General features: G+C 41.0%; 6 protein-coding genes across 7 annotated transcripts; 3 read left to right on the top strand and 3 right to left on the bottom strand.

The window, feature by feature from the left end:
* Positions 1–1,514: 1,514 nt before the first annotated feature.
* On the bottom strand, positions 1,515–5,739 carry LOC135622584 (protein phosphatase inhibitor 2-like). Of its 2 annotated transcripts, none has more exons than XM_065124558.1 (5): positions 5,582–5,739; positions 4,298–4,361; positions 3,384–3,499; positions 3,118–3,279; positions 1,515–2,115 (listed from the first exon to the last, which is right to left on the bottom strand). In XM_065124558.1, the coding sequence occupies exons 2-5, from the start codon at positions 4,300–4,302 to the stop codon at positions 1,862–1,864; spliced, it is 537 nt and encodes a 178-aa protein (XP_064980630.1). In that variant the 5' UTR covers positions 4,303–4,361; positions 5,582–5,739; the 3' UTR covers positions 1,515–1,861. The 2 variants fall into 2 exon arrangements, with proteins under 2 accessions (XP_064980630.1, XP_064980631.1); XM_065124559.1 differs by having other exon boundaries at positions 3,384–3,495.
* Positions 5,740–5,961: 222 nt separating this feature from the next.
* On the top strand, positions 5,962–6,660 carry LOC135623981 (uncharacterized). The gene is made up of 2 exons (XM_065127453.1): positions 5,962–6,420; positions 6,499–6,660. The coding sequence occupies exons 1-2, from the start codon at positions 5,962–5,964 to the stop codon at positions 6,658–6,660; spliced, it is 621 nt and encodes a 206-aa protein (XP_064983525.1).
* Positions 6,661–8,888: 2,228 nt separating this feature from the next.
* Positions 8,889–11,741, top strand: LOC135622582 (GDSL esterase/lipase At5g45670-like). Its single transcript, XM_065124556.1, has 6 exons — positions 8,889–8,932; positions 9,002–10,293; positions 10,568–10,692; positions 10,769–11,014; positions 11,112–11,364; positions 11,444–11,741. The coding sequence occupies exons 2-6, from the start codon at positions 10,032–10,034 to the stop codon at positions 11,530–11,532; spliced, it is 975 nt and encodes a 324-aa protein (XP_064980628.1). The 5' UTR covers positions 8,889–8,932; positions 9,002–10,031; the 3' UTR covers positions 11,533–11,741.
* Positions 11,742–11,837: 96 nt separating this feature from the next.
* Positions 11,838–12,888, bottom strand: LOC135622583 (oil body-associated protein 2A-like). The gene is made up of 2 exons (XM_065124557.1): positions 12,514–12,888; positions 11,838–12,398 (listed from the first exon to the last, which is right to left on the bottom strand). Exons 1-2 carry the CDS (start codon positions 12,800–12,802, stop codon positions 11,944–11,946), a joined length of 744 nt encoding a protein of 247 aa, XP_064980629.1. The 5' UTR covers positions 12,803–12,888; the 3' UTR covers positions 11,838–11,943.
* Positions 12,889–13,611: 723 nt separating this feature from the next.
* On the top strand, positions 13,612–18,028 carry LOC135622581 (protein VTE6, chloroplastic-like). Its single transcript, XM_065124554.1, has 5 exons — positions 13,612–14,017; positions 14,826–15,079; positions 15,664–15,787; positions 16,682–16,786; positions 17,538–18,028. Exons 1-5 carry the CDS (start codon positions 13,628–13,630, stop codon positions 17,622–17,624), a joined length of 960 nt encoding a protein of 319 aa, XP_064980626.1. The 5' UTR covers positions 13,612–13,627; the 3' UTR covers positions 17,625–18,028.
* A 957-nt stretch (positions 18,029–18,985) lies between these two features.
* LOC135622580 (MACPF domain-containing protein CAD1-like) lies at positions 18,986–26,657 on the bottom strand. Its single transcript, XM_065124553.1, has 6 exons — positions 25,977–26,657; positions 24,514–24,752; positions 24,080–24,275; positions 22,586–22,769; positions 20,738–20,901; positions 18,986–19,805 (listed from the first exon to the last, which is right to left on the bottom strand). Exons 1-6 carry the CDS (start codon positions 26,271–26,273, stop codon positions 19,200–19,202), a joined length of 1,686 nt encoding a protein of 561 aa, XP_064980625.1. The 5' UTR covers positions 26,274–26,657; the 3' UTR covers positions 18,986–19,199.
* Positions 26,658–27,726: the final 1,069 nt, after the last annotated feature.

Genomic DNA, 27,726 nt, shown 5'->3' with positions numbered 1-27,726 from the left:
AACATCAACACATGTTTTGATTTCTCCCTAAATCAAAATATATTCTATTTCTCTCCAAATCGAACATGCTTTTAACATCTTTAAGATTGGATGGTGTTATGACATCGACGTTTCAGTGGAAAGGATAGAAAGGCGCCAGCATGAGGTTCGTGATGACTGTGAAATCTGAGTGAGTAGGTTCCAGTTCGGTGGGAAGGAAGTCTAGTCTCTCTCTCTCTCTCTCTCTCTAGATATGTCGATCGAAGTGACATCATACATGGCTACAGTGGGCCGCCACTAAGTTCGCCATGTAGCTGTTCACTGCGGCGACGACGACGGAAGAGAGAGATGATGGCGGATCCAAACATCCACGAAGAGGATCCTCGGTGCTGGGCTTTCGGACAACAGCGTGTGTTCCGACAGCAGGACGGCAATCTTTGGACAGTACAGAGATCGATCTCGGAAGTAGCGCAGTCGACATGACATGTCGCCGCTGCCTGCCTCCCTTCCTTGTTGCTGCTTGCTGGCGTTATCCACTGCTCCAAGCCACCCATGTTTCTTCGACGACGGGAATCGCTTGGCGCGCGAGGAAATGGGTGGGGGGATACGGCCACCGAATGGGCATGGTGGTGGAGCCGATGCAGTGGTGGGCTGGCAGTCGAGGTTTGATCATGAAAGGCTCCACTTTGCGAGATCTTCGCTGTCCTTGGGGGGATCCTCCTTTGACTGCATCTCCACCCTTTTCAGCTGTCGTCAACGTTTGGACGCCCTGCTGCTGCGTGCATTGGTTCTGTCGGGAGATTTGGTGCCCCCACGGCGGTGTTGTTGTCTTGCCCCAACACCGCCGTGGACACGAGCGCGTTGATGATGATGGTCTCTAAGTCAGTCGTCTCGAGGGCACAACTCGTAGCGAAGCTTTTTCATCGGTGGGAAAAGGAGAATAGAGAACTCACTCATACGTAGGTTGGAAGGGTTGGGCAATGGATTACGCATCCGACAACTCTTTTTGAGTATACATGGCGATATTATGATAGAGAACATATTTACTTTTTAACAAAAACTCCACACTTTGACATCCAAATCGACAGAAAAAGACAAAACCAAATATAACAACGTGGCAGCGAAAATCCAAATAGAAAACATCCTTCAAATATTTTCTGCATGCAGAATACGATCAAGAATGACCGACTACAAAAAAAATACACTTGTTAAGTTAGATCCATCAACCGCTTAAAGTGAATTATGTGTCCCACGAAGCCCAATTTCGATTTCGAGTGTCGCAGCCCATCCACCAGCCAACCAAGCAACATACACCAAAAGCAAATGTCACCAATATCAGATGGACTTCCTGCAATGTGACACTAGTTTAATTTATTGTGCTGTAATCCTGCCAACATATTGATCTGGAAAAAAAAATGCTGATCGGAAACAAAGATAATAGAGGAATCCTGCACCATCAACCACTGGAAAGAAAACAATTTATTTTCCTGTTACCCTTCCGACTTACAATCTGGAATCTTAAAGCTGAAAGCTGCTCAGAAACGAATACACTTTGTAGTTCTATAGCACTGATGAAAAGCACATAAAAAGTTCACAACGGAATTCTGAAGCTCTCAAAAACACTATCAGGAACAGAAAGATACTAAATGAGATAAGCATGTGAGAATAAATGGACCAATTACTGATGGATATATTACATACAGAAGCTGTGAAAAGAGACTAAAGCTATTTTACTCGAGCTATTGCTGTGGGAAGGAAGCTAGAGAATCGACCATGTTATACTCGAATTTGGAGAACCGCAAGGAGTCATGGTTGGTACTTTTTCCCATTTCAGCAAAAGCAATAAAAAGGCTCGTTTGCGACTATTAAACAGCGGGCTGCATCACACAGGGGATGCAGTTCCATTGTTTGGCTTGTTTGCCATGGAATTTGGAATTTCACAGGAGTCAGATGCCTTCACTCCATTCAGAGTTGAGTTGCCTCTCTCTCTGCTGTTTAGCTGGCTACTGTTGCCTTTGTCATCCTCATCAACTACAAGTGATCCCACTCGCAATAGTTTTTTTACCTTATGGAATTCATCATAATGAGCTTTCCGGTGCTCCTTGAAACTTAACCTTGCAACATCCTCTTCAGAATCTAAATACACACATTAAACAATTTTGGTTAGACATAATTGTTGTCTATAATAATAAACATAAACTAAAGACAAACAACTGAGTTAGATAAGATAAGCAAAACACACACACTACTAAAACATATAACCACATATACAAAAGCATGTCCAGGTGTAACAACATTCAGAGGTACGTCCAAACAAACTTCTATTGAGGTGGCACCATTTCACTGATTCAGCATCAGAAATGTTTACCATGCATGAGTGACCAAACAGTAACAATGAAAAGCCTCAAAAGAACCAAAAGACATTCTCTTTGAATGTATCCATCTCCAGATTAGTCGGTGCAAACCTTTCCAGATACAAGTTAATGGCTTTGCAAGCTTTTGGTTGCAAGCAAATAGTAACACAAATTTTAACTACAAGTACAAACTGAGCTTTTCAGACCTCTAATGTAAAATATAGTGGGCAGCTAGCAAAGAATGAAGACATGGGTGGCTTCATTGGCTCAATCATTTAAGAGACTTACAGTTACCCGGTTAATTCAGGAAGCTTAATTTGTCTGGAACAAGCTTCGACACAGAAACCATTATAAATATAACAAATTCTTATAGCAGAACTTTATACAACCAAAAAGCTAGCATGCATACATCAAGTAAAACTGAAAAACCACTGACAACAGTACACTTGGAATTTATATTCATCATTTTTTATTTTTTAACAAAATATTTGAACGGTTGATTGACTTATATGCATCAGCCTCATTTTCCAGAAATTATGTGCATCTGATTTCTCCCTTCCCATCACTTAGTCCACACACCCACCAGTACAAAATTTCTTTTTCACCATTTAGTAAATAGTTACTATCAAAATTTTAAATATAGGTGGCAGAGGATGCAAATGTATACCAGACTTTGCAGTGTATAAGTTGATTTGCAAACAAAAAGAAAAGGACGAAAGAAAGAAAGGAAAAACAAGTAAATTGCCGACTAGATAGAAGCAGTAAGTAAGAAGCAACAGGCAACCATCATCTTGCTCCATGGCATCAGTTTCATCTTCAGAAGATGTCCAACCCCCATTGGAACTTTTGCTTGAAGAAGCCACATCATTCAAAGCGGTCATTAGGGCTTCTGCATGAGCAGAATTATCCAAGCATGCATCAAAAGTACGTCTTGGTGACAGAGAACCTACAAGTCAAACCATTCCACTAGGTTTACTCTTTTTCCAAAATTAACACAACATAAGATGAAACATAATGGATCCATATGGATGAATTAGATCTTTCACATACCGTCGTCATCAATCATAGGGTGATAAGGTGTCTTAGGCTCCGTTATCTTTTGCCTCACTGGTTTATTTTCTTCAATCTCAACCAAGTTTGCTTCATTCCATCTAACTCGACCCTTTCTAAGAAAAAAAACCATGAAACCAACAAGCTGGTCATATGTCGGATACACGTCATTGACCATATACCCAAAGGGACTGAAACATATACTCTTCAAGAGAACCATGTGTATCTACAGATAATATATGGGGAAAAGGAGAACCAAAAAAAACAAAGACAAAATGAGTTGTAAACACAACTGATAAAAGTTTGCCTGCTTGTTTATGATATTGTCTTCCAACTAATTTTCCTTTTGCTATCATGTATAATTTTTCTGTTGTGTTGCATTTAAAAGAGCTTGAAAAACAAAGGTAAAAAAAAAAAACAATATAAACAGGAAAGAAGAAAACAATAAATAGTGTGGATCAATCTTCAGTTCCTTTCAAGAAGCAAGCCATCTGGAGAAAAAAAAAACATATCCAGCCACTTTGAAATATGGCAACAATGAGAGGAAAAAAGAGCAAAATGAAAAATTAAGCAACCTTGCCGAACCACATGGAAATAAAAACCAAAAACAATTCCATACAGAAAAAATAAGCCTCTGTTAAAAAGATAAGTTCTGTGAGATCTTTCTCTCTAAGTCTTGACCTCCAACAGGACCTTTCAAGCCTTTCTTTGTGAGCTATAAGCACAAGGCCAGCTGCATTATTATCCCCATCATAACTAAAGTTGCATTCTTCATGCTATATTTTACAGCCGACTTCTATAAGTATTTGGTGTGCGAACAGTACAAACATCACATACATGATGCATCAATAGATGGCATAAGACTACACACTGCAATGGGTTCATACAGTAATAAGTAAGCTAATATTACTAACCTCATACTTTGTAGAAACAATCTTCTTAACCAACCAGAAATCTCAGGTTACTCTTAAAACCAACCTACAAGTAGGGAAACCTCAACAGTTAAAAATGATAACCACTGATATTAATAATCCATAAGACATGTAAAAACAAGAATATGGAAGGTTTTGGACATTTCATGCACGGGAATTTAAAGTATTTGTAGGTAAACAAGAAAATATATAGAAGCCCCAGCACAAAAACTTTGAAAAAAAAAAAACAAAGAAACTTCTCGAGTAACCAAGAGAGGCCACCATATGGTAGCACATGAATGAAGGATGTTTACAACAGTAACATGAATCAGATTAAACAACATTCGACAAAAACAAATGTTACTAAGACGGCACAAAATGTGTCGCAACAGGTTTCACCTGTGCCGATCATGTCTGCATGAACGTTACCATTTTACAACTCCAGAATCCATCTAATGGCATCATCAACCAAGGATTGCAACTTAAATATGTCATAATAAACCGATTTGTCTAATTGAGCAACAAATGCATATGTAGTTTCCCCAATTTAAAATAATAGTGTAAGGGCCAATCATTTGTTTGTGCAAATAAGCAACGTAGCTCAAGTAAATTATATACAATTTATAAAAGCAAAATTTACTCCTCCGACACCAGAAAATTGAAAAGGAAACACAATACAAACTATCGAAAAATGCATAATTTATGAAAAAAAAATCACCTCCAATACATGCTTGATGACAAAGAATCCAAGTGTTTGCCAAAACTCACCGTTCTAACAAGATGCACGCATCTGCCCTATCGTTTGCTTCTAGTTACAAATATTGCGATGGGACTTATTAAGTTAACACAGTTAAAGCAGCGAACAATTGCACAGAAACACTTACATTTTGCATGAACAATCGCAAACTTAGATATCAGCCTAATCGACCCAAAGAAACGAACCGCAGTATCAAGAAATTCAATTGTAGCAGGGGATGCATAACATTGGACCCCTAGATTTCTTTTAGGGTTACGGTCAAACAAAACAGTGAAGCGATGAAAAGATCCATCCTTTGATCAGTGCAAAAGTTAGGGTTTCTCTTCGGCTCCAGTTAGAAGGTCGATCGTAACGGCAGCGATGAGATGGTCGAACACCACCGATGGAGGGTTGCGCTTATTTTCCCTCCGCTACTAAAAGCGCCGCAGCGATCATGCGACGGGCGGCAGGAAGCGAGCGTAAAGAAAGAGAATGGGAAAAGACAGGGAGAATGGAGAGGACAAAAGACAAGCAGAGGAGACGAGGAGTACCAGCGGACGGTGGCGCAGGGGAGAGGAGAAAAGGAGGGCCGGAGGCCGTGGTGCGCGATACGAGGCCGCGGCGGCCGATGGCGTCGACGGACGTGTCGTCGCGGCTATTTCCACCGAATAAATACGAGCGCACTAGACGACCAAATCAGATCAAGTGGTTCGCGTGGCGTCACGAGGTATTTATACTTATTATTAGTCTATTCGGAAGCACGGTGCTTAAACCCGACCCACTGTGTGACCCTTTATCGGGTTTAAACCCGACCCAACAGAAGCCCACGTTTTCTTAGCCGCGAAGATTTCGACTCCGATTTCCTCGTCTCTGCAGCTTCATGCGGTGTCCCCTTCGTCCCGGTAAGCGAGGGTCACGCCGACCGCCTTCTATGGCGGCGCCTCGTCCACTCGCCCTCTTCCTCGTCGTCCTCCTCCTTACTTCGCTGCCACCTGCGGCTGAAGGCTTGCGGCTCAGCCAGTGGGGCACGCTCGTCTCCTTGTCCCACTCCCTCCTCACCCGGGTCGCCAACGCCCGCGCCGCTCGGGACGACCTCGCCGGCGCAGACCGCGTCAGGAAGATCGCTGACAAGCTCAGCCTCCTTGGAGGTTCCGGAGGCGGGATCTGGTCCCTAGGACGGGACTTCGCCTGGAACTACGCCTGGCGAGGCGCAGGGGTCCCGACGGCGGAAATTTCCCGCGCCACTTCCCGTCTCCTTGAGGCTCTGGCGGAGGCGAGTCGGATCGAATCCGCCGCAGAACGGAGCAGGTGGGCGCTTCGCAACTACCGGCATCTCGTCGATCTCGCTGATTCCCTGTTCAAAAGCCTTCTCCGCACCTTCTCGCGATCGGTAAGCTCTTGTTAGGGTCAAATTTCCCGGTCTAGGGTTTGGAATTTCGATAAAGGTATGACATTGATCCTGTTTCAGGGGCCATTGAGGGAGATGGTGTTGGCAGTGCAGAGGGAGGTGGCCGAGGGGGAGCTGCTCAAGGACTGTTTGGAGATTGTCGCTGTGGACCTGGAGGGCTTGATTCGAATAGTTAGAGATGCATTCTTATCCTCCTCCAATGTAGACGAAGGGGAGCTCTAAAGCTTAAAAATTTGCATCACCTGGTAATTTGAGTTCTCCCTTCAATTGCATCTTTGTTGAATCTGCGCATCTGTACCTTTCTTTTTTGCTTTTGATTGTCTTGGCTTAACTAATGTTTATCCTACAAATGATCCAAATCCTTGTGCTAAGTAGGACATCGTATAGCAGAAATCAGTATGGTTCACACTGATGAGATCATTTTGGGCTACTGAAATCTGTGAAAGCCTTCAAAATATTGGTCATATAAAAGAATGCAATTCCCGTTTTCTTAGTGCAATTCATAATTTCTTGATTTAGTGTCTGATAGATAGTGAACCATCTGAACCATATGACTTGTTTAGTAAGAAGATCTAAACTCTGTAAAATTTTCTAGCAACTAATGAACCATCTGAACATGGAGTATAGGAGAACATAGTAAGTGTAGCTTGAGCCTTGAGGTGGGATGGTGTTCTGGAGTAACCCTTTTACTCCAATATGATTCAGTATTAAGTCAACTTCTTGGTTAAATTTCTGATGACAATATTTACGGTGAAGTAGAGAACAGATCTGGTGCTCCACAGGAATGAATGCACGAAGATGCACCTACATGATATACTCCAACTTGTATGACGATGCACCTACTTGAATATGCATGAAGATCCATGTTTAGAAGTGGAGCTACAATGGCCATGGTTTCTCTGCACATTGTGGAGGGCTGATATGTTTTTAATGCTAATGGTTGAAGTAGACGATTTCATTAATCATGTTTCGAGGAGGTCAAGTCTTGTTGGTCGATTTTGGGACATACGTGATAAATGATTTTGAGTGCTGGGAACAGAAGCTACAGCAGCAGTATTGAGTGTTACGAGGACAACCAGAGCAAGAAAGTTGAAATTATGGTTGACCCCTTGAAACAATAATAAGGTGATGTACTGAGTGTGGAGTGCATCAAGCTCGCATAGAACTATTTTATTGTCTGATGAACAAGAACACCATTAGATAGGCTTTAGAAATAGGGTATGGAACCAGATCAGATGTATTGGCCAAATCTTTAGGAATATCATTGTCGCTGCTCGTTCGACACTCTCTAGACATTTTAATTTCTGCCAGGGCAAACTGGTGAGTTAATATAACCATGTATGACAAAAGGGCAAAAAGCAGCCAAAAAAGACAATGAAGCTTGGGTTTCCACGCCAGAAGGACCGACGACCGAGAAAGGAGAATTTGTAGCTTTGAGAGTTATGAGTTTATTTAGAAAAAATCAGTTGATTTGTGCATTCTTGCATAATGGCCTCAGATATGACCAGCGCTTGGTTGGCATTCTACTGATGACCAAGCAATGCAAAATACCAACAAAGGATGTATTAGGTGAACACAAGTCAATTGCTAGATAAGAGCAACAAAGAATGAATGCATGAAGATGCACCTACATGATATACTCCAACTTGTATGAAGATGCACCTTCTTGAATATGCATGAAGATTCATGTTTAGAAGTTTTGCTACAATGGCCATGGTTTCTCTGCACTTTGTGGAGGGCAGGTATCTTTTTAATGCTAATGGTTGAAGGAGACGATTTCATTAATCATGTTTCAAGGAGGTCAAGTCTTGTTGGTCGATTTTGGGACATACGTGATAAATGATTTTGAGTGCTGGGAACAGAAGCTACAGCAGCAGTATTGAGTGTTATGAGGACAACCAGAGCAAGAAAGTCGGAATTATGGTTGACCCCTTGAAACAATAATAAGGTGATGTACTGAGTGTGGAGTGACATCAAGCTCGCGTAGAACTATTTTATTGTCTGATGAGCAAGAACACCATTAGATAGGCTTTAGAAATAGGGTATGGAACAAGGTCAGATGTATTGCCCAAATCTTTAGGAATAACATTGTTGTTGCTTGTCCGACATTCTCTAGGCATTTTAATTTCTGCCACGCCAAACCAATTCATTTACATATTGATTGCTTTGAAAAATCTAATGTTTTATTAGTTTCAGAGAAATAAGGCAGCATGCAGGCTGTGATGGATTAGTCAGTCTTTTGTTATATTCGGGTAGGCGATAATATGAATGCATAACATCAGTTTAATGATTTCTGAAAGCACGAGAAGGACTCGATGCTTATCATCTTAAAACTTTGTGGCGATTTTATTTCAATGATGATCCTTTCTTTACGAAGGGCAAGTTTTCAGTATTTTCTCATTCCAGCCAGTCGAAATACAATCCTGATTTGTATCGATACATTATGTGCAGCTGATTGCGCCTGTAACTGATCCGAATCCCACACCAGGAGAAGGTCAAATTGAAATTTGTCAGATTACACCCTTGCCATTGTGTTGCTATTAACATTGCATTTTTGGAGCAGATATCCGAGTGCAGTGTGCACAATCAAAAGACTGAGTTCCAGTCCTGCAAGCATCAAGCACGTCTTATGCAAGGGAAAGAACGATTTTGTTTTGTTTTTTTGCTAGATTTCTGATATCTATCGACAATTAGCTATTCCTGAAACAATAGTGCAGTGACCCGTGACATTTCTTGGCCATCCACTTCCAGATCTTCGGCTGACGGCCTCCGCCATGGCATTCCAGCATCAGTTTCTTGCCGAAGCGTATTGATTATGGTCGGTTGGCTTCATTAAGGACTGTAGCCGATGAGCACCCAAATTTAGTTGCTGCGGGTGGCAGAAGGTCAAGTCTAGCGATGAAGAAGTCAGTGTAGCAGAATCGGCGGCCTGATTTGGTTTGATGAGAAGCATGCATGTGCCCCACTATGAAATGATGGTACCTACGCGGAATCGTAGTTAATGCATTTATGGCTTCTAATTTTCCTGCTAAACTCGACTCCAGCACAGGTTGGTGGCTTGAAATAAGAACCATGTTGATGGCTTGGAAGGCAGTGCCCATGAGTGGCTAAGGACATTGTTAGCTTGAAGGTCTCTTATGGTGAACTCATTGAGAAGGATGATTCCCAGCTCAAATCTTTGATCATAATTGTCAAGTCAAATTCATATTAAATGGTCAACAAAAGAACATTAAGAAAGGGGTCGTGGCAATTTGATGCTTTGTGGAGTCTCATCCTGAGAAAGGATCACTCCAAACCACATTTACTAGCTAATTTTGCAAGGATCAAAGGGTGGAATGGGTAGCCTTTTTGGAACTTTTCTTTCGTATCTACTGCTGTAGATGTAGTGGATCCATAGTGAATTCAATCACTCTTGTTTCAAAGTTAGAACAAGACTTCAATGCATCGGGCCAATCCTAACACCGATACCTGACTCTCCCAACCAATCCCGTCATCCTCGTCCTGTCAACTCCCCTCCCATTGCCTCTCCCCCACCCGTCCTCGTTTCCCAGCCTTCCTCGGCTGCGCTTCCGTTTCCACTTCTTGGTACGTTAATGGCTCACGTCGAGCTGAGGGGGCCGATGCTGGGAGCACGGTGGTTGCTGCTCTTCTTGGTTTTGACCTCATCGTTGGGCCCCGCCCGGCCGGAGCCGCGGGTCCCTTGCTACTTCATCTTCGAAGACTCGCTCGTCGACAACGGCAACAACAACAACATCGCTTCGCTGGCGGTGGCCAATTACCCGCCTTACGGCGTCGACTTCGCCGGCGGCCCGACCGGGAGGTTCACCAATGGCTTGACCACCGTCGATGTTATTCGTAGCGTCTTCTCCGCATGCAACAAATACTTCTCCTTACCTCTCTTTTTTGCTCTTCTGCTTGCGTGCCAATATTGTACTGTGTAGTAATGGATTCTAAGCCAATGAATAATGCACGTATCTGCAGGCAATCTTGTCAAAAGGCAGGAAAATATGTATTGGTAGGAATCATAGAGTAATTAGTTCTTGTTCTTTGTAATTTCCATCTTCATATTTCATACCATATTAGTCAAGGATGTAGCATCGTCCATTATTAGAATTCCGACTCTGTGCAGCTAAACTATTGGGGTTTCACGGCTTCATCCCACCCTACGCAAGGACGAGAGGCCAAGCACTTCTTGCTGGTGTCAACTTCGCTTCCGCGGCCGCCGGAATACAGGAGGAGACGGGGCGACAACTGGTATTTGTTCTTCGAAAGTTTACTTGCTTGTTGATGGGTATCATAGATGCTAACTGGTCCAAGTTTGATCTCACAGGGTGGTAGAATTCCTTTAAGTGGACAACTGCAGAACTATCGATCAGCTGTGCAGGAGATGGTCCGCATACTGGGAGGTGAAGAGACTGCAGCTACTTACCTCAGCAAATGCATCTTCTCCGTCGGCATGGGCAGCAACGACTATCTCAACAACTATTTCATGCCGGCACTCTACGGAACCAGTCGACAGTACACCCCAGAACAGTACGCCGATGTGCTGACCCAACAGTATTCTCAGCAGCTCCGGGTTGGTCTCTCTTCGTCGTAGCCCAGCTACTGTATGATGACAGTCGCAGATGCAGACATGACGCTAACTAGCAGCTGCTAATTCTTGTGTGCTTCAGACTTTATACAACTCCGGGGCAAGGAAGGTGGCGTTGATAGGGGTGGGACAGGTTGGGTGCAGCCCCAGTGAGTTGGCTCAACGCAGCCCCGACGGCGTCAGTTGCGTCGAGGAGATCAACAGCGCCATCGGAGTCTTCAACGCCAAGCTGATCGGTGTGGTGGATGAACTCAACGCCTTGGACGGGGCGCACTTCATTTACATCAATGGCTATGGGATATTCGAAGACATCATGAGGAATTCTGCAGCTTATGGTAACCACTCCATTGCTTTGTGCAGGATCGTCACGTTCGTCTTTGGTGGATGCATGACGTTGTGGTGTTTGCGTTTCAGGCGTGAGTGTTACGAACAGGGGATGTTGTGGGGTGGGAAGGAACAATGGCCAGATTACATGTCTGCCGTATCAAGCTCCATACGCTTAAAGGAATGAGTACCTCTTCTTTGATGCTTTCCATCCCACCGAAGCTGCAATCGTCCTCATCGCCAAGAGATCTTACAGTGCCCGATCCCCATCCGTCGCCTTGCCAAAGTCTGATGCTCCATTGCCATCAATTAAGACTCTTGTTTTGTTCCCTTTGTTGCCCTCGATTGTCATTTGCCACATATGTATACAAGTTAAAGATTACTGCAAGCCTATGTAAGACCAGTGACACGTATCTGTCAACTTGACACTTTCGTGCGAGATCATTAGGTCGAACATGTTATAACGAGCATGCTCGACGACTATATAGCGGCATATTACGTGATCCATATATATTAGATACACGCGAAAACATAGATGACAACTTTAGCTTGACCGTCGAACGTCGCAAGACGAAACCAGGGGAACTCCGTCATGGAAATGGCGCCCGGAGCTTCATCACCGTCTCCACCACGTCGATGGCGAAGCCCGTGCGGTGCTTCAACCAGTAGTCCGCGTTCGGATTGGTCGATTCGGGCCCCTCGACGCCCAGCCTCGACTCCTTGAGCTCCTCGCTCGAGATCCTGTACTTGTCGTCCCGTTTCTTCACCAAGTCCGGGCGGACCATGCCCAGGTTCACCCCCTGGGGCGACATCATGAGCGCCGGGGCGCCCAGCGGGAGGCGGTCGCCTCGGTCCACCTGCCACGTGCACCAAAACTTGCCGTAAGTCTTGGACAGATCGTCCAGCTCCTTCTTCTGCAGCATCTCCGGCATTCTGGGACTTGCGAGTAGTCCGGACTTGATCTCGTGGGCGTGGGAGTGCCACAGCTTCTGCTCCTCCGGCGGCAGCTTGTTGAAGATACTGTCGGAGACTATATACTCAACACCTGGTAACACTTAACAGCTAAGATATGCATCGCCTTACGAGTTCAATCCTGTTCGGTGCCAAATATGATCAAATACATGGAGGAGAGCGAGGAGGCGGAGGCGGAGGACGGATACCAATGAGGTGAGCGGAGGAATCGTCGGTGTCGTAGACGGCGCACTGGAGAAAGTCCTGGTTGAGTCGGCCGCAGTAGTGGTGGGTCTCGATCTGACGGGTGAGGTCGTGGCCGTACAGGGCGAAACTGCAGATGTGCTGCTTAAACTGCTTCACGGGCTTCAACGACTGCAGCATCTCCGCCCCCTTGTCGATCACCTTTTGCCCCAACGTCATTGGCTTCCCCGGCGGCGTCGGCCCCTCTCCTCCCGCCACTGCCGCAGGCTTAGGGCTCTCGTCGCTTGACGCCATACGCAGTACTGCTCTTCCCTTCTCCGCTCCTGCGATCCACCGATGGATGAAAGGCGAAGGAACTATGTGGCACGTGCAGAGTTTGATTCTACGTGGTAACCAGCGTGCGAGCGATGTGGCACGAAATCGCGCAAATGTACAAGCGATCGCCGCTCTCCCTGCAGGGCAGATATAAAGAATGATCCAAAAAAGCAACAAAAGAATGATTGAGAATAATTTTTATATAATAACTGATTTAATTATTTCACTAGAACAAGTGACAGCGGGATCTGAACTCAACATCAACAAATTAATATGTCATATTATCGTCTCAGAATTGAGATGGAACAGATGATTTGGTAGAATTATTACATTATCATATTTTTAGGTTTATAGTTAATTTAAAATTATTACATTATATATATATAAATTTTATTTTAAATTATAAAAAAAAATATTTAATATCTTATAATAATGTGATAATAGTTTTAAAGAAGTTTGGATTGATTTAATGAAAATATCTTAGTTGCATTCGAGTTATACTACGTTACACTCATTCACAAATCTAATAAGGTTCGCCTCGATCTAATCGAATCCGATTCAAATTGACTCGACCTGAATCGTGATGTTTAGATTGGATCAAATCGGGTCAAATTTATCGTTTGAAATAGTGCGATTTAAAAGTATTATTAAATTAACAAAAATCAATTACGAGAGCTAAAAGTTCGAATGCGTGATGTAATTTCGGATGAATTGTTCAGTTATTTTTTATCGACTATTTTACTACGCTCCAGCAAACAAATATCCTCTCTTCCTTTGTGTAACGCAACAACTACTCGCTCCGAAATGGCCTCCTCTCTTTTGATCCCACTGCTGCCAATGTCTTCGCCGCTGTCGCCTCCTCTACGGCCGCTCCGCAGCCCAAACGCCGTCCCGGTAATCCTAACCCGCAACCCGAGATCTAGGGTTCGTCGAACGCCCCCTCCCCCTCCCAAAGCCACCCCGCTGCCGGAGCCCGCGGCACTGCAGGACTCCCTCCTCAATCTCGTTCGGGCGTCTCCGCCCACCTGGAAGTCTGCTGTTGCGAGCAATCTCCTCATCTTCGTCGTCGGATCTCCGATTCTCCTGTCGGGGCTGACGGCTTCCGGCATCGGAGCGGCCTTTCTCCTCGGGACATTATCCTGGAGGGCCTTCGGGCCGTCCGGATTTCTCATCGTTGCTGCCTATTTTGTTATAGTAAGTGGGACTCCACACACTATTTGGTTGTTAGGTGGTTCAACATTGAATTGCTTGCTGCAATGTGTAGGTTTCTGATGCAGTGGTTCTTTTGATGTCCTCTATTGAATCGTCTGTTAGGGCAATGTTGAACAATAGACTAACATTAGCACAGGGACAGGTAGAAGAAGAGATGTCTTATCCATAAAGCAGAGCAAATTAGCCTGAAGCCGGTACGAGTATGTGGAAGTAATACTCTAACTTTGGGAAAGAAACCCCTCTGAAGTAGGTAAGGGGCAAGATTTGAAGTGGGTTCGCCAACCTGAATCTTTGGTTCTTGCTACTGAACTTAAGTTTGGTGACAGAGAGTATAAACCAGTTGCTCAATTCCAACACAAAAGTGGGATCATAACCGGCCTTGCTGGGAGTTTTTGCTAGTGTGATGCACATGCTGCAGAAACCCATTGGAAGTTAACCTTAGCACTAATGTCATAGGTGTTTCTGTATCTAGTGAGGTGTTAATTCTTTACTGTTGCACCAGCACCAGTCTTACGTTGGTTCCCACTTTAGGTAACCAAATGTTAACCTTCTATAATTCAGCTCATTTTTATATTAGTTTGTATGTCATTCAAATTGGCAAGCACAAAGATTTTTTTTTTATTCTAAAAATGCTATATAAAGCGAAGTGGGAGATAAATAAACTTTTTGGATTAAGTTATTTATAGATTATCAATATTTTTTACTTCCATTAGAATGGGAGGGGTCATATCCTGTCTTTGGCCTTTTGGGACCTGGTTGTCTGTATTTTCAATCTTTATTTTTTGCCCAGGGAACAGCAGCTACAAAGCTGAAGATTACACAAAAAGAGGCCCTTGGCGTGGCTGAGAAAAGGAGAGGCAGAAGAGGGCCAGGCAGTGTCATTGGTTCTGGTGCCGCTGGTTGTGTTTGTGCATTTCTATCGATATGCAATATTGGTGGTGCTGCATCTGCAGCACTTTGGCAGCTAGGTTTCATTGCCAGCTTCTGTACTAAGCTGAGTGATACAGTTTCCAGCGAGATAGGGAAAGCATATGGGAAGACAACGTAAGTTTCTTTAACGAAAAGTTTATGATTTTTTTAACACCTCAATTTGCTCATGGTTCAATAAGATGGTATTTTAGTCAATTCATGATTTTGTACCTTTTTTAAGACTTCATATATGTAATAGTGCTAGATTTTGCTTTCCAAAGCATGACTAGAGAGAGTTGAGCATTATATTGCAATAGTATGTGTTAATGTGCTATTACAAATTTCATAACTTTGTTGAAGCAATCTCTGGTTCATTTTCTGCACGAACTATGACAGTTTATCGCCATTGAGAACTGACGTTTCTCTTGTCAGTAATTTTTTCTGCTAAAGTTGGCATATAATATTAATGTGATTGTAGAATTTTTGCATGACCAAATGGTGATTTGACACTTAAGAGAGAGGAATGATATTCATTGTTTTCTTCATTTGTATTCCTTGTAGAGTTGGAAACCCACTTGGATGAGCTCTTCTGAGTTGATCACATCTATTGTTAACACATATATGTTCGCACACACTGAAATAACAGAAGCCCCAGCATCTTAGTCTCTTTATGCTTGCACAGTTCCTAAGTTTCTGACTTTTGTTTTTATACAGAACAGGTACTTGGTCACAACATTTAAGGTAGTTCCAAGGGGCACAGAAGGGGCTGTAAGTATGGAAGGGACTGTTGCGGGTCTTTTAGCTTCAGTTCTTCTCGCTTGCATTGGTTACTTTCTGGGAAAGGTACATTTCACATTTCAGATAAATTCGTCTCGATATTGTTATCCCCATAAACAATTTAAGAATCCAAGAACATTTGCTTGCAACCTTACTGAACATTCTGTCTTGATCAGTGATCATTTTATATATTTTTTTAAAAATCACTTTTCTAATGTTGATATTTGAATATTTCATTTAATTTTCAGTGTCTATTTATTCAATCAAAAGATCATTTGAATCCCTCTTACTCCCGAGTCCTAACTATTTGGGTTGTCTGCGTAGAATAAATCCTGCCATTTAGCATTTTCAATGGCTACATATGGCTTAATTGCTCATCTGATGTTCTCCACTGATTTGTTCTTATTTTTGTCTTTTATATTTTCTGCTATCGTTGTTTCTTTCTTGACTGTGATTGACAGCACTACCTGAGGTGAGCCCATAACAAGACTAGTTGCAGGGTTGGTGACATGAATGTTAGAGAAGGATTCATATGAAACTCATTAGGAAAGGGAAAAAAGCATATATTTCAAAAGAATTTATCAATTGTCTAAAGTTAATGGTGATGGTAAAGTTGAACAAAAGCTCCCAACATACAGTAACAAAAAGTTACAAATTGTGACTGAAGAAGTTATTGATGAGTTTGATAAGACAACTAAGAGCTATGTTCTTTTGTTTTGTGAGTAAACAAATCTACTTTGATTTAATGGTGAGCCATTGTTGTGCTTGATATGATGAACAAGGCCTTTTCCCCCTTGTTCTGCCATTACTTTTAGAGAATGATACCCAGACAGCCAAGTAGATGTTTATGTTTTTTTTCTGCTGTATGGGTATTTCTGGTAAAAGGGTTTGTACACTATGTTTCTAGAATTATCTGGATCTTTCTAACTGGTACCATGTGAATAATACCTTGATAAACAGGTGGATCTACCACAAGCTGCTGTATGTGTTCTAGCATCTCAGATTGCAAACTTTGGCGAGAGCCTAATCGGTGCTACGCTACAAGAGAAGAACAGTTTTCAATGGGTAAGGTTCTATCGAACTTGAAAGCTCAGTATGTTTCATATTATGTCGTTAGATTCTGTTGCCTATTTCAAATCTAAATTAACCCATTAAATCTCAGTCTTCTGTTAAATTTTCATTGATTATGGAAGGATGCATGCATCCGGTCCCACATCTGTATCTATGGCCTCCCATGCATGAGTTGCTACCCTGAAAAATCCACTTCCCATGCATGAGGCTTGTCCAATTTAATTTTATTACTGATTTCAATTTCATGTTTCATTTGGTCTTTTGCAATGACTAAATCATTGTACAAATTTTTCCTTGATTTTTGGTTTTCCTCACTGGTTCGAGAAAGAAACATCCAACCGAGCCTGATATCTAGACCATGGGATGCATTGCAGATAGACAAAACCCGCCTCAACTGGATTGGTTGAGAGTATGTTTTAATTCTAGCTGTCAATAATTTGCATTAACGTGAATTTATGCTATCTAAAGCATTATGTCATTGCTTAATGTACATAAGGTCCATAATCGATATGGTTCAGCATTTGCCTGTGAATATAATTGTGAGGATCTTTGATTGCAAGCATGTCCATGTCCGTCGTCATCCATATTTCTTTCTTCCCTTTGCATTTTTCTTGAGGGTACTATCTTATTGGACGTCAACCAATTTTGTTATTCATCTCCTAACTGGTTTTGATCCTACTTTTGTGTTCTCTTCTACATATTTTGTTATTTTCCTTGGGCTAAAAAATTTTCTTCTTTCCCGCAGCTGAACAACGACATTGTCAATGTTATCAACATCTCTATCGGTAGCATTTTGGCAATTTTGATGCAGCAGTTCATTCTGGGGCATTAGCAGCTTTAACTAAGATTTACTAATATTCCTATTGTGTGTGCCGCTTTGGTGCCGAAGTAGTTGTCTGAGTAGCTCACAAGCACATATAATCAATAACACAACAGCAGCAGGATGAATGCAACGAGAAACGGTTCTGTGAAGCCACAAGGAAAGGTTGCTGAAATGGATCAGTTCTCGTCCCAGGTAGGCTCATGTAGCTGTATTCTTGAGATATTCATCATGTTTTCATCACCGAACAAAAAAGGTGAGAAAATCCATAGATTACGGCAGAGTTGCTCGACTTTCTGATAAAGTCTAGTGATTGCCTGAACATCTATGTAATGATCATTCTGTTCTATTCCCGATCACTGCTGTTCATGCCAGCAGTGATTTTGTTGATTAAATCGACATGTTTATTAAGTGTATTCATCTGATTTTTTTTTGTTATGGACTGTTTAGGAGCTTGTTGAACGTTTAATCCCGTTTAATTCCTCCTCGAAAGATCAAAGCCTTCATAGTGGACCATTCCTCGTGGTTCAGAGGGCTCACTTCAGTGATGGTTAATGGATATCTGGCACCTACATGTTTTGTTTCAAGCGAACTTGATGTCTTTCCTACTAGGAGTAGCTGATGAATGGTCGAATCCAAGTCTCGAGTTCCCGAGTATCTACACCATGGCAACCAAGCACGAATAAAGAGACAGCAGTTTTCTCTTTCCTTTGTTGTTTGATAGGAATCCTCCGGTAAAACACCATGCTATCATCTGTGTCTGAAGGACGACGCCACAAACTTGAAGCTGCAATCTTACCTTGTAGCCAAAACGCTAGATTGTATCAGCAATCATGATGCAGGGACATGGCCACCAATTTACAACGATGGAGAGTGTGTGTACCACCGTGCATGACTTTCCTGCTAACCGAGTCGTCACGTTGACCGTCAGGACTTTTGATGGAGAAACCTCCCCCCCCCCCCCTTGCTGATAGCTACATCCCAAGGCAGGCATCAGAGATGGCAGTTGATGTGGTGAATGTCAGTGATCTCCCGATCAATCAAATTTGGCTTATATCCACGTACACAGGAAGTCTGATGTGATCTACTTGGATATCTGATCGATGATCTACTTGTACGATACAATATGAGGTTGGATGAGACTTTCCCGTAAACTTGTACGAAGAAGATTTAGGTTGGATGAAACTTTCCACATAATCCCTTCGATGCTATAGTTAATCCTATAATTGAAAACAAAAATTTTGAGTAAAAATTGACCAACGTTGATTATTCTGACTTGGTGGATGATTTAACCTGAAAATTATTCTGCGAAATGGACGTAAATATTTCTCTTATTAACAATGAATCAGATAATCAAGAGATACACATCTAAGTACAGAAATCAAGCCATGATTTGTTCATCTCCAAATTCAAGCTGGTCCACATCTAATGAAACCTCCAACACCATAAACTCTGTGATAAACAACATTAATGACATTCTAAAGAATGTACAAGAACAAAAAAACACATGCTACCCGTAGAAAGAATGCTTCCTAGGGCGGTGACAGTGATAATACAAGAGGAACTTAGAAACAGGTCAAATCAGATTCAGTAGCTTAATAAGGAATACTTCACACGTACGACAATCTTCCCCTTTTCGACCCCCAACTTAGCACCCGTGACTAACCAGTGGCCGGGTGTATCTTGCGGCCCTTTCAACATCTCTGTCATGTCCACAATCTTCACAAGCTTGCTGTAATCTGCCGAAGCTGAAGATGATGTGTCCTCTGATTTCAGCGCATGGGTAGTAGATGGACTATGATCCCAAACCGATCTCCTTATGGTACAACCAGGGACCTTGGAAAACAATAGTTTGAGGTGCAGGACACTCCTGGCACCGAAATCCCATACCCCCAGCTGTGCTCCTGTCACTATGTAGACACCAGAGAGATCGCCAATGTTTGTTTCATTACTCTCGATTGGTGCAGTGCTAACATGGGCAAAGTTCTTCCACTTAATGGGTTCAAACCAGCGGCTGTCCTGCTCCTCAGGGCCTTGCCATCTTGGAGGGCCGATTGCGACATGGGAGTCCCAGTGAGGCAGGAGGATCTTTGGTAAGATTGCAAGATGCTGTATGTGGATGGCTAGTCGGTTTCGTTTGTTTCCTTCAAGGCTTATCCTGAGGCCAGTGACTGGTTTACGGCCAACAGATACCTGCATGAGTAATTAGGAGCTATGATATAGATATGTATGGCAAAACCAAATGATTTTTGCAGTGTTTAAGGTACCATCAATATGTATTAAGCATTAAGAAAGAATACTACTTTAAACAAGTAGAACGACAAAACCAACAGACCTACAGACTTAACTAGAGCTAACATAATATACTAACTTATTATGTCAAGATTCCAATGTCTTTTTGTCCATTATTGCACCAGCAAACCATAACCATACTAGCGTAAAATAAAGATATGACAAACTGCCAGACTTCCATGTAGGTAAACCATCAACAAGACTTATTCTTAAAGATTCTGATGTTTTCAGTCTATTTTCCTCCACGACATACGGAAAATGCATAAATCACATATCTTTTTTTAGTTTTATTTTTGTGTGTGCGGTGAGAGGGATACAACTAACTATAACTTCGATTTCTATTTTTCAAGATTAACTGAAGTCTAGAGCAAGAGACACAACTTGAAGAAATAAGTCTTCTTGGGCTTTGCAACTAGCAACTTCTGCATTTTTATTAGCGCCAGCAAATCCCAAAAATGTAAGACATTTCAGAAATGTCACCTAACCAGAAAGTTGAAGTTCTTCCCACTGACGTCATAGGATAAAATTCTATTCAAACCTGGGTTTCGTCAATCTACACAAGAATGCCCAGAAGAAATGGTGATGAATAGATGTTTACCCACTCATCACATGTTGTCTTGCAAGTAATTTGTCTACTATTTGAAGCATGATCTCTACCGTAAGATGAGAAATCATGAGCAATGAATTAGTTCTGCTGATCCACAAACATGTATATATGAAACATTAGATAAATATGTTAAACCATAAGATGATAAGGTTGCCAAATTTATGTAGCATTATTCTCATGCAACCAGTAAAGATAAACTAGTCATAAACAACCGAGTCCTATTTACCTGTTCTGAGCTAATATAAAGCTTGGGGCCCATTAAGCTAAACTGAAGAGAAGGGCACACAGGTTCCTTTCTCTGGTGTCCGGGAATATTAACTGGTGCTGGAGCCCAAACTCTCTGCACTTGGAAGTCCAAGAAATACTGGAGTTCCTCTATTGGGGGCTTATCTGGAGAAACATGTTATATAAACATAAACATTGGATGAAAACCAGCAGAACTAGAAAATCCATAAGCCAAAAAAATAAATTAGACAACAACATTTTAACTTCACAGAAGTCAACTAATCAAGGTACATGACTGACATTTGTCATCAGATTTGGTTGCTAAAATAATAAGGATTTCAAAAACGAACGTTATGAAAGTCAACGTGCAGTAGAAAAGTTGCCCACATCTGTATCCAATATCCTGTGACTCTAAGCTTCTTTGATCTCAAAGTCTACATTATTCTTATGAAAATTTCAAGGCTTTCACATATGAAGCATATGTTTCTCCTCATACAAGTCAAGAATCACAAAGAAATTCTGATAAGATGAGAAAAACCATGAAGGAAACTTAAAACATTGAATTGTTGAATTAAGTTAAACTGGTTTTTGCAATTAATGCATCTTCAGTAAGGTCCCAATATGATATTCAATGTACAAAAGTACGAGCAAAGAAAGAAAAATAAAAAATATTTGAAAGAGGTATAGCAGCCAATTTACCAATGGCCATGATTTGACACATGAGATGCTATCACATGATATTTGATGTACAAAAGTACGAGCGAAGAAAGAAAAATAAAAAATATTTGAAAGGGGTATAGCAGCCAATTTACCAATGGCCATGATTTGCCACATGAGATGCCATGTGATAGCACTAAATGACGATATACAACTCTACAAGATTATATAACTGGCAGGTTTTTCAATGTAGGATGGACTCAGTTAGGGTATCAGAGTTCACAGTCAATTCTAGGTTTGGAACTTTTTTTGTAACACTATTGTCATTTTCTCTGTCTTGTGTGGCTTCTTACTTTTAGTTGTATCAGTGTTAGGGAGTTTATCACTACTTTGATATAATTTATTTCAGAACAGTGAATAACACACTAATATTTCAGTCTAGAAATATCCAAAGGTCTTTTACAATTTTTGTGAAATTAATCATTTCCAGGAAAAAGAAACCTTAATCCATACACGTATACAAACAACAATAGATAAAGAAGGAATAGATCTAATCTCAAACTCTTAGCAATCTGACATCTAAACTATATCTAGTAACATTCAGATCATATATTATAAGTTAAAAAAACAAATATTAGTTAAATACATGCAAATAAACAATGCTCTATCACTTGAAATGAGTCATAGCTGGTGAGGATTTATTATTCACAGCAGTAGATGTTGGGGCGAAATGTTGTTGGAGTTTCTACCAAATAGTGGCTAGCTTCAAATATAAATGATGGGTATTTTAATTATTGCCATGAAAATGAGAACAAAGTTTTGGTTTGCTACATATGTTGCTAATGGATTATGTAGCCAGCTTCAAACTATTAAATATATAGAAACAATGCTACACATAAATATGAATTCTGTGCCAAAACTGATTCAACAGGACTTAAGCAATATAGATAGGCTGATTACTTTTCCTTATCAGAAAACTTATAGTCCCATGTCATTAAAAGAAAACTAAATGATGCCTTTCTACAACAAATCACTTACTCCATGTAGTGAAATATAAATTACTATCACTTAAACTTCCACATCCCTTAAAGCACAAATTATGTTAATAATTTTGCCACACCATATATTCAGGAATCCAGATGTTAATGTTAAAAAACAGATAAAAGCAACAAAGACTTAAACCAGCACTTACACTCCAAATATAGGTCAACAGCACGGGATAAATTTTGAATTCCAGGCAGTCCATTCAGAAGAGAAACAATAGGGAGAAAAGTTATATTGATGACGTCTGGTGCTGACAAAATGGTGTGCACCCAATCTGCATGGTTTTGAACAAGATCATCACCACCCCTCCTCCTAAATATTACAGTTACATCCTGCAGAAAAGGAAGCATTCCTTTAATGATATAAGAATGAAATTGACAGTAAAATATTGGATACTGACAGAACTCCAGCAAAACTGTTGTTGCTTTGCAACCTCTTAAACAAATAAATATCACTACTTATATGCATGAACAGTCTTAAATCAAATTAATTTGAATCAAATCATGCTTTTTTTTACATTGATCCTCACCAGACCTTGTATTGGCAGGAGCTTCGTGCAATATATATATATATATATATATATATATATATATATATATATATATATATATATATATATATGTATATCCTTTTTTAACAATCTTAAATCAAATTAAGCCCAGAAACATGCCTGCTGGGTGTAGCCAACCCAATTAAGTTTTCAGCCAAATCAGTGCCTGGCAATCACAATATAAATAAGAAACTTCACAAGAAGGGGGGATATTCCAAATTCCAATAAAATCTAGACAGGTGGTTCCTGATTATCTGGGATCATATCAGAGACAAGCATATGCCTTAGTTTGATATTTACTTCATAAGAACTTTATTCTAGAAGTCCTTCTCCAAGGTAACTTAAATTAAAATCTCAACCATAACATGATGACTTGACGGAATCAAACTGGAGTCAGTTACACATCCTTTGCAAAGCCTACATAATTCAATATATATTACATTTGCCTATATGGATTCTAATTTTCTGAACCCTTCTGTTAAAATCAAGACCCTCCCCTTATCAAAGACAATGCTGTGGCTTTCATAGTTTGCACTCTGACATATTTGCGCTCTTACCTACCAGCACAGTCAATTACCACCCTTTAATAAAACAACTCTTATGCCAAGCACAGGACAAAAAGAAATCACAGGTAAGTTACAAATGTGTTTTCTTTATTAACAGAACAAGTACTCCAAATTTTTAAGGGCAAGTCTAGTAACTACAAGATTGAAGGCACTGGAATGGTTATTTTAGATAATGAGATTCTGCTAATTTTAGGTAGGGCATGTAAAATGTGGAAATACCTTCAAAGCATGCACACGGAAACCTTTCGTGAATTATTTATATCTACATTCAATTAAATGCACATTAATAAGGCAATTATGAGTCTTCATTTAATCCAGAGTGGTTCTTTAGCTATCAGATATTGACTCATCACTGTACGGGATAGTCATACGGATGACACAGACCTCCATCCTCAGAGATGCAGATCTAGATGGATGAGGTGGCATGTCACTGTTTCTAAGAGATGGATTTGTTAACATGAAAATAACAACATGCATTATATAATATGACACAACATATGCGTTTCAAAATAACAGAAGCACTAACCTTATCTTTGTAATTCAAGGGGGCATTAAGTGACTGGTGTTCCAAGTTCAAGAATCTCTGATCCCCAATCTCCTTAACATAGTTTTCAATTTCTGACACTGATAACTGGGATGAATGGTGTTGCTTGATATAAACCTCATCTTTACCACCGATAGTAACTGATGTGATAATATGGGTGCCAAAATTCTCAATGAAGCTGAACTAGGAGAAAATGTAGAACCCAATGATCAAAAATCAAGAAAAGAAGAAATTGCAGAAAAGAAGTTCAGGTTAGATAGCAGTAAACTTCACCATGGAAGCTGAGAATTTTCATAACAACAAAAGCAATATATCCACTTTACATAAGAAAAAACCTCGAACTTGTTCTATTTTGTAAGAATGAATCATGATAACAATACCTAGTCATGATGCAAACAAGTCTATTACCTACTAACCTAGCCAACGATGGTGGGTCCCAATTGCGAGGAACAGAACGCTTGACATCATCGCGGAGAACTAAATCATCACTCATAAGCTTAGCTGTATATAAAGGGAAGTGGAAACCATCCATGGCGAGGGCTTTTGTTGCTGCAGCATCCACTTTCCAAGATCCAGTTAAACTGAACATTGAGTTAAAGCTGCCAAGAGGTACTGTGCCAGATAAACCTGACTTCTTATTGAAATACTCAGCCATCTGATGAGACACAACAGAAAATATGGTAACTAGTTTTGAAGCACCAAAGTTCCCAAGGTAAATTGAACCCATGAGATGCATAAATTGTTCGAAAATCACATCATGAGAAATGGTAACAAGTTCCTCATACAAGGTTGCTTAATTTAGTACAATTTATAGATGTAATCATGTAAAAGCTGGGATACACAATTGAAACATACGTTCTCTTTAAATTCACCAGTGGGCATATACAGGTTTTCTACATCACAATCCCGTTCTTGCAGAAATTTTTTTCATAATAATTAGCACAAGCTTTCATAATAATTGACCTTTTTTCCTTCTTGGAAATGTTGGCTGAATTTATTTGACTTTTGATATGCTTCCCTCAGCATTGTCCATTTCCAAACTAAGTCACTTGACTTTAGAACAAAATTTGACATGCAACAAATTTAGTTTTTTCCACTCTTTCCCATGTGTGTATCTTGTTCAGAGTTCCATGAGGAGGACATGCATTGCAGAAAATTAGATCTTATCAAATAAATGATTTATTTGAATCACCTTATACTTTTATCATCAACAAATTGTCATTATACAAAATGGCACATATATAGAAAGTTCCAATCTCCACCGTTCAATATGTTTATACTTAGTAATCTTCCTCCTTTCTTAACCTACTCAACATCTTTCCCTCTTAAACAGAAAGTCTACTAGTATAGGCCATATGATCCTTTTGACACCCCTCACCTTCTAATTCAAAAAAGATAAAAAGACTAGTGATTCTACAAGTTCAAGGTTACGTCCATAACCTTAAAAAGAAGTTGATTGTAAGGGTCATAAGTTAAACATTGAAGAACTTGAGACATCAAAAAATTGACCATTTTCCTCCTCTTGTAGTCAATGTTATATCCCAACCTTTTCTTCTATGACATCAAAAAAAAACAGAGAAATTTTCAGGTAATTTTCAATCGGAACTTCTCATATTATAATGAAAAAAATAAAATTCACGTATCCCATTACAAAACCTGACAATTACACCAACAGAATATATATATATATATATATATATATATATATATATATATATATATATATATATATATATTCTATTATTCAGATTAAAGAATTGGTCATAATCGACCAGCACCCGGACTCCGAAAACCCTTTTTGTGACATGAGTGCAAGAACAGCCTAGATCATGTAATGAATCACGAGAGCTACCGATCGATTTGGATTAATTCGATATACCTGCTGGAAATTGCAGACACCGGAGGACTCCCGCCAGTCCCTATCCCTCGAGATTTTGACGTCCGAAGGGACAGCGCGAAGAACGATCTGGCCGCCGCCGCCGTTGTCCGCGATGACCAAACTCTCCGTGCGGGCGTCGTCGAGCAGGACGAGGCGGGACCCGGGGGCGCCCTTGCAGTAGAGGAGCCGCGCGTCGGAGGTGACGTCGAAACCCCGGCCGAGCGCCTGCGTCGCGCTCGTCAGTGTCGCGATCAGAGACTCCGAGCCCGCCGCAGCCGCCGCCCGTGTCCTCTCCATGACAACAACCCCGCCCGGCTCGCCGCGGCAGCAGTGCTCAAACGCATTACACAAGGGTTCATCTCATCGCTCTCGCTTCTCGTCTCCCCCGAACGCTGCGTCGCCCACCTACCTCCCTCAAAATGAGCGAACGGTGACGGAGAGGGAGGATGAGGGGATTCGACGATGGAGATTGACTTGGGGGGCGTCAAGGCGAGAGGGTTGGACTGGCGAAGGGCGGACTTTTTGACCGCCGCGATCGTCCTAAACAACACAAAGATGAAGAAGAACGCGTTTTCTGAAGAGGGATCTGAAGTTGACCGCTCCGCACAAGCAAAGGACCGACGCCACATCCCTCGCTGCCTACTCTTTGGAACTCCTGGGTTTCTAGGGGTGCGGCTCCTATGTGAGACCCAGCCAGCAATCAGAGAAACACGTCTTCTCTTTGGCTAGATTTTGGGCTCCACACGCCCTGCCAAGTACTCACAGTTGAGAGATGATAACTTAAGCCCTGCCTTCTGTCGCTTGCCATCCATCCTTGGGTCAATCCCCGTCTTCTCGTCCCGCTCCGTCTGTACTCGTCTCTTGGTCGCCATGATCTCGCTCTTTGCGCGCAACGAAAGCTTTGATCCGGCGATGCTGACGCATCGCCACCGGCGTCCTCTATGGCCGACCATGGAGACGTCCCCGTCTCTCTCGCATGGTGAAAGAGGTCGCGATCAAGAAAGGTTTCGGATCGAGGAAGCTGCACCACTGCTGCTATACGAGGTCTGGTATAATTTGGCCTGCTTCAATAATAATAACAATAATAATTATTATTATTATTATTTCTTTAGAGATAAACAGGAAAAACGGATTTTATGATCAGACACAACTTTATTAACTAAGCTAAATAACATCTTTAAATATTATATTTTTTTTATTTATTATAAAAAAGATATTATTGATGTTGTAGACAACCTAACCTAACGTGATTTTGACTTTTATACGTAGAGTTATCCTAGGTGTCTTCATGATGAAAATATCAAGACATGTATCAAAACTGAAGTTGAAAAAAAAATTTCGATCCAATTTCTTTCACATTCAAGATAGTAACTAGAGAAAAATTAGTATGATAATCGACGTTAAAAAGTGATATTCTTGGTAACCGTATCAAAAGTAAGTTTGTATATCTAGTGATAAACGAACATAATATTTTATAAAAAAATATTTTTTAATTATTTTTAATAATCTATTTTTATATTTTTGTCTGTGAATGTGACAAGAGAAGAAACAACCGATAACTATCTATTTTAAACTCATGTCCATGTGGATAGACATAGGAGAGATAAGTTTTGTTTACACGATCGACATGACTGCGGACGATTATTAACCTTAATAATCACCCTATCAAGTTTTATATGAATATTAATGTTTGAAGAATAAATACCCGGATGATTATCGACATGTGAGCTCCACTTAGCTCACACATAAC

Source organism: Musa acuminata, chromosome BXJ2-9 (genome assembly GCF_036884655.1).
Source record: "Musa acuminata AAA Group cultivar baxijiao chromosome BXJ2-9, Cavendish_Baxijiao_AAA, whole genome shotgun sequence".
NCBI lineage: Eukaryota > Viridiplantae > Streptophyta > Magnoliopsida > Zingiberales > Musaceae > Musa > Musa acuminata.
This window is presented reverse-complemented; position numbering and strand designations above follow the sequence as displayed.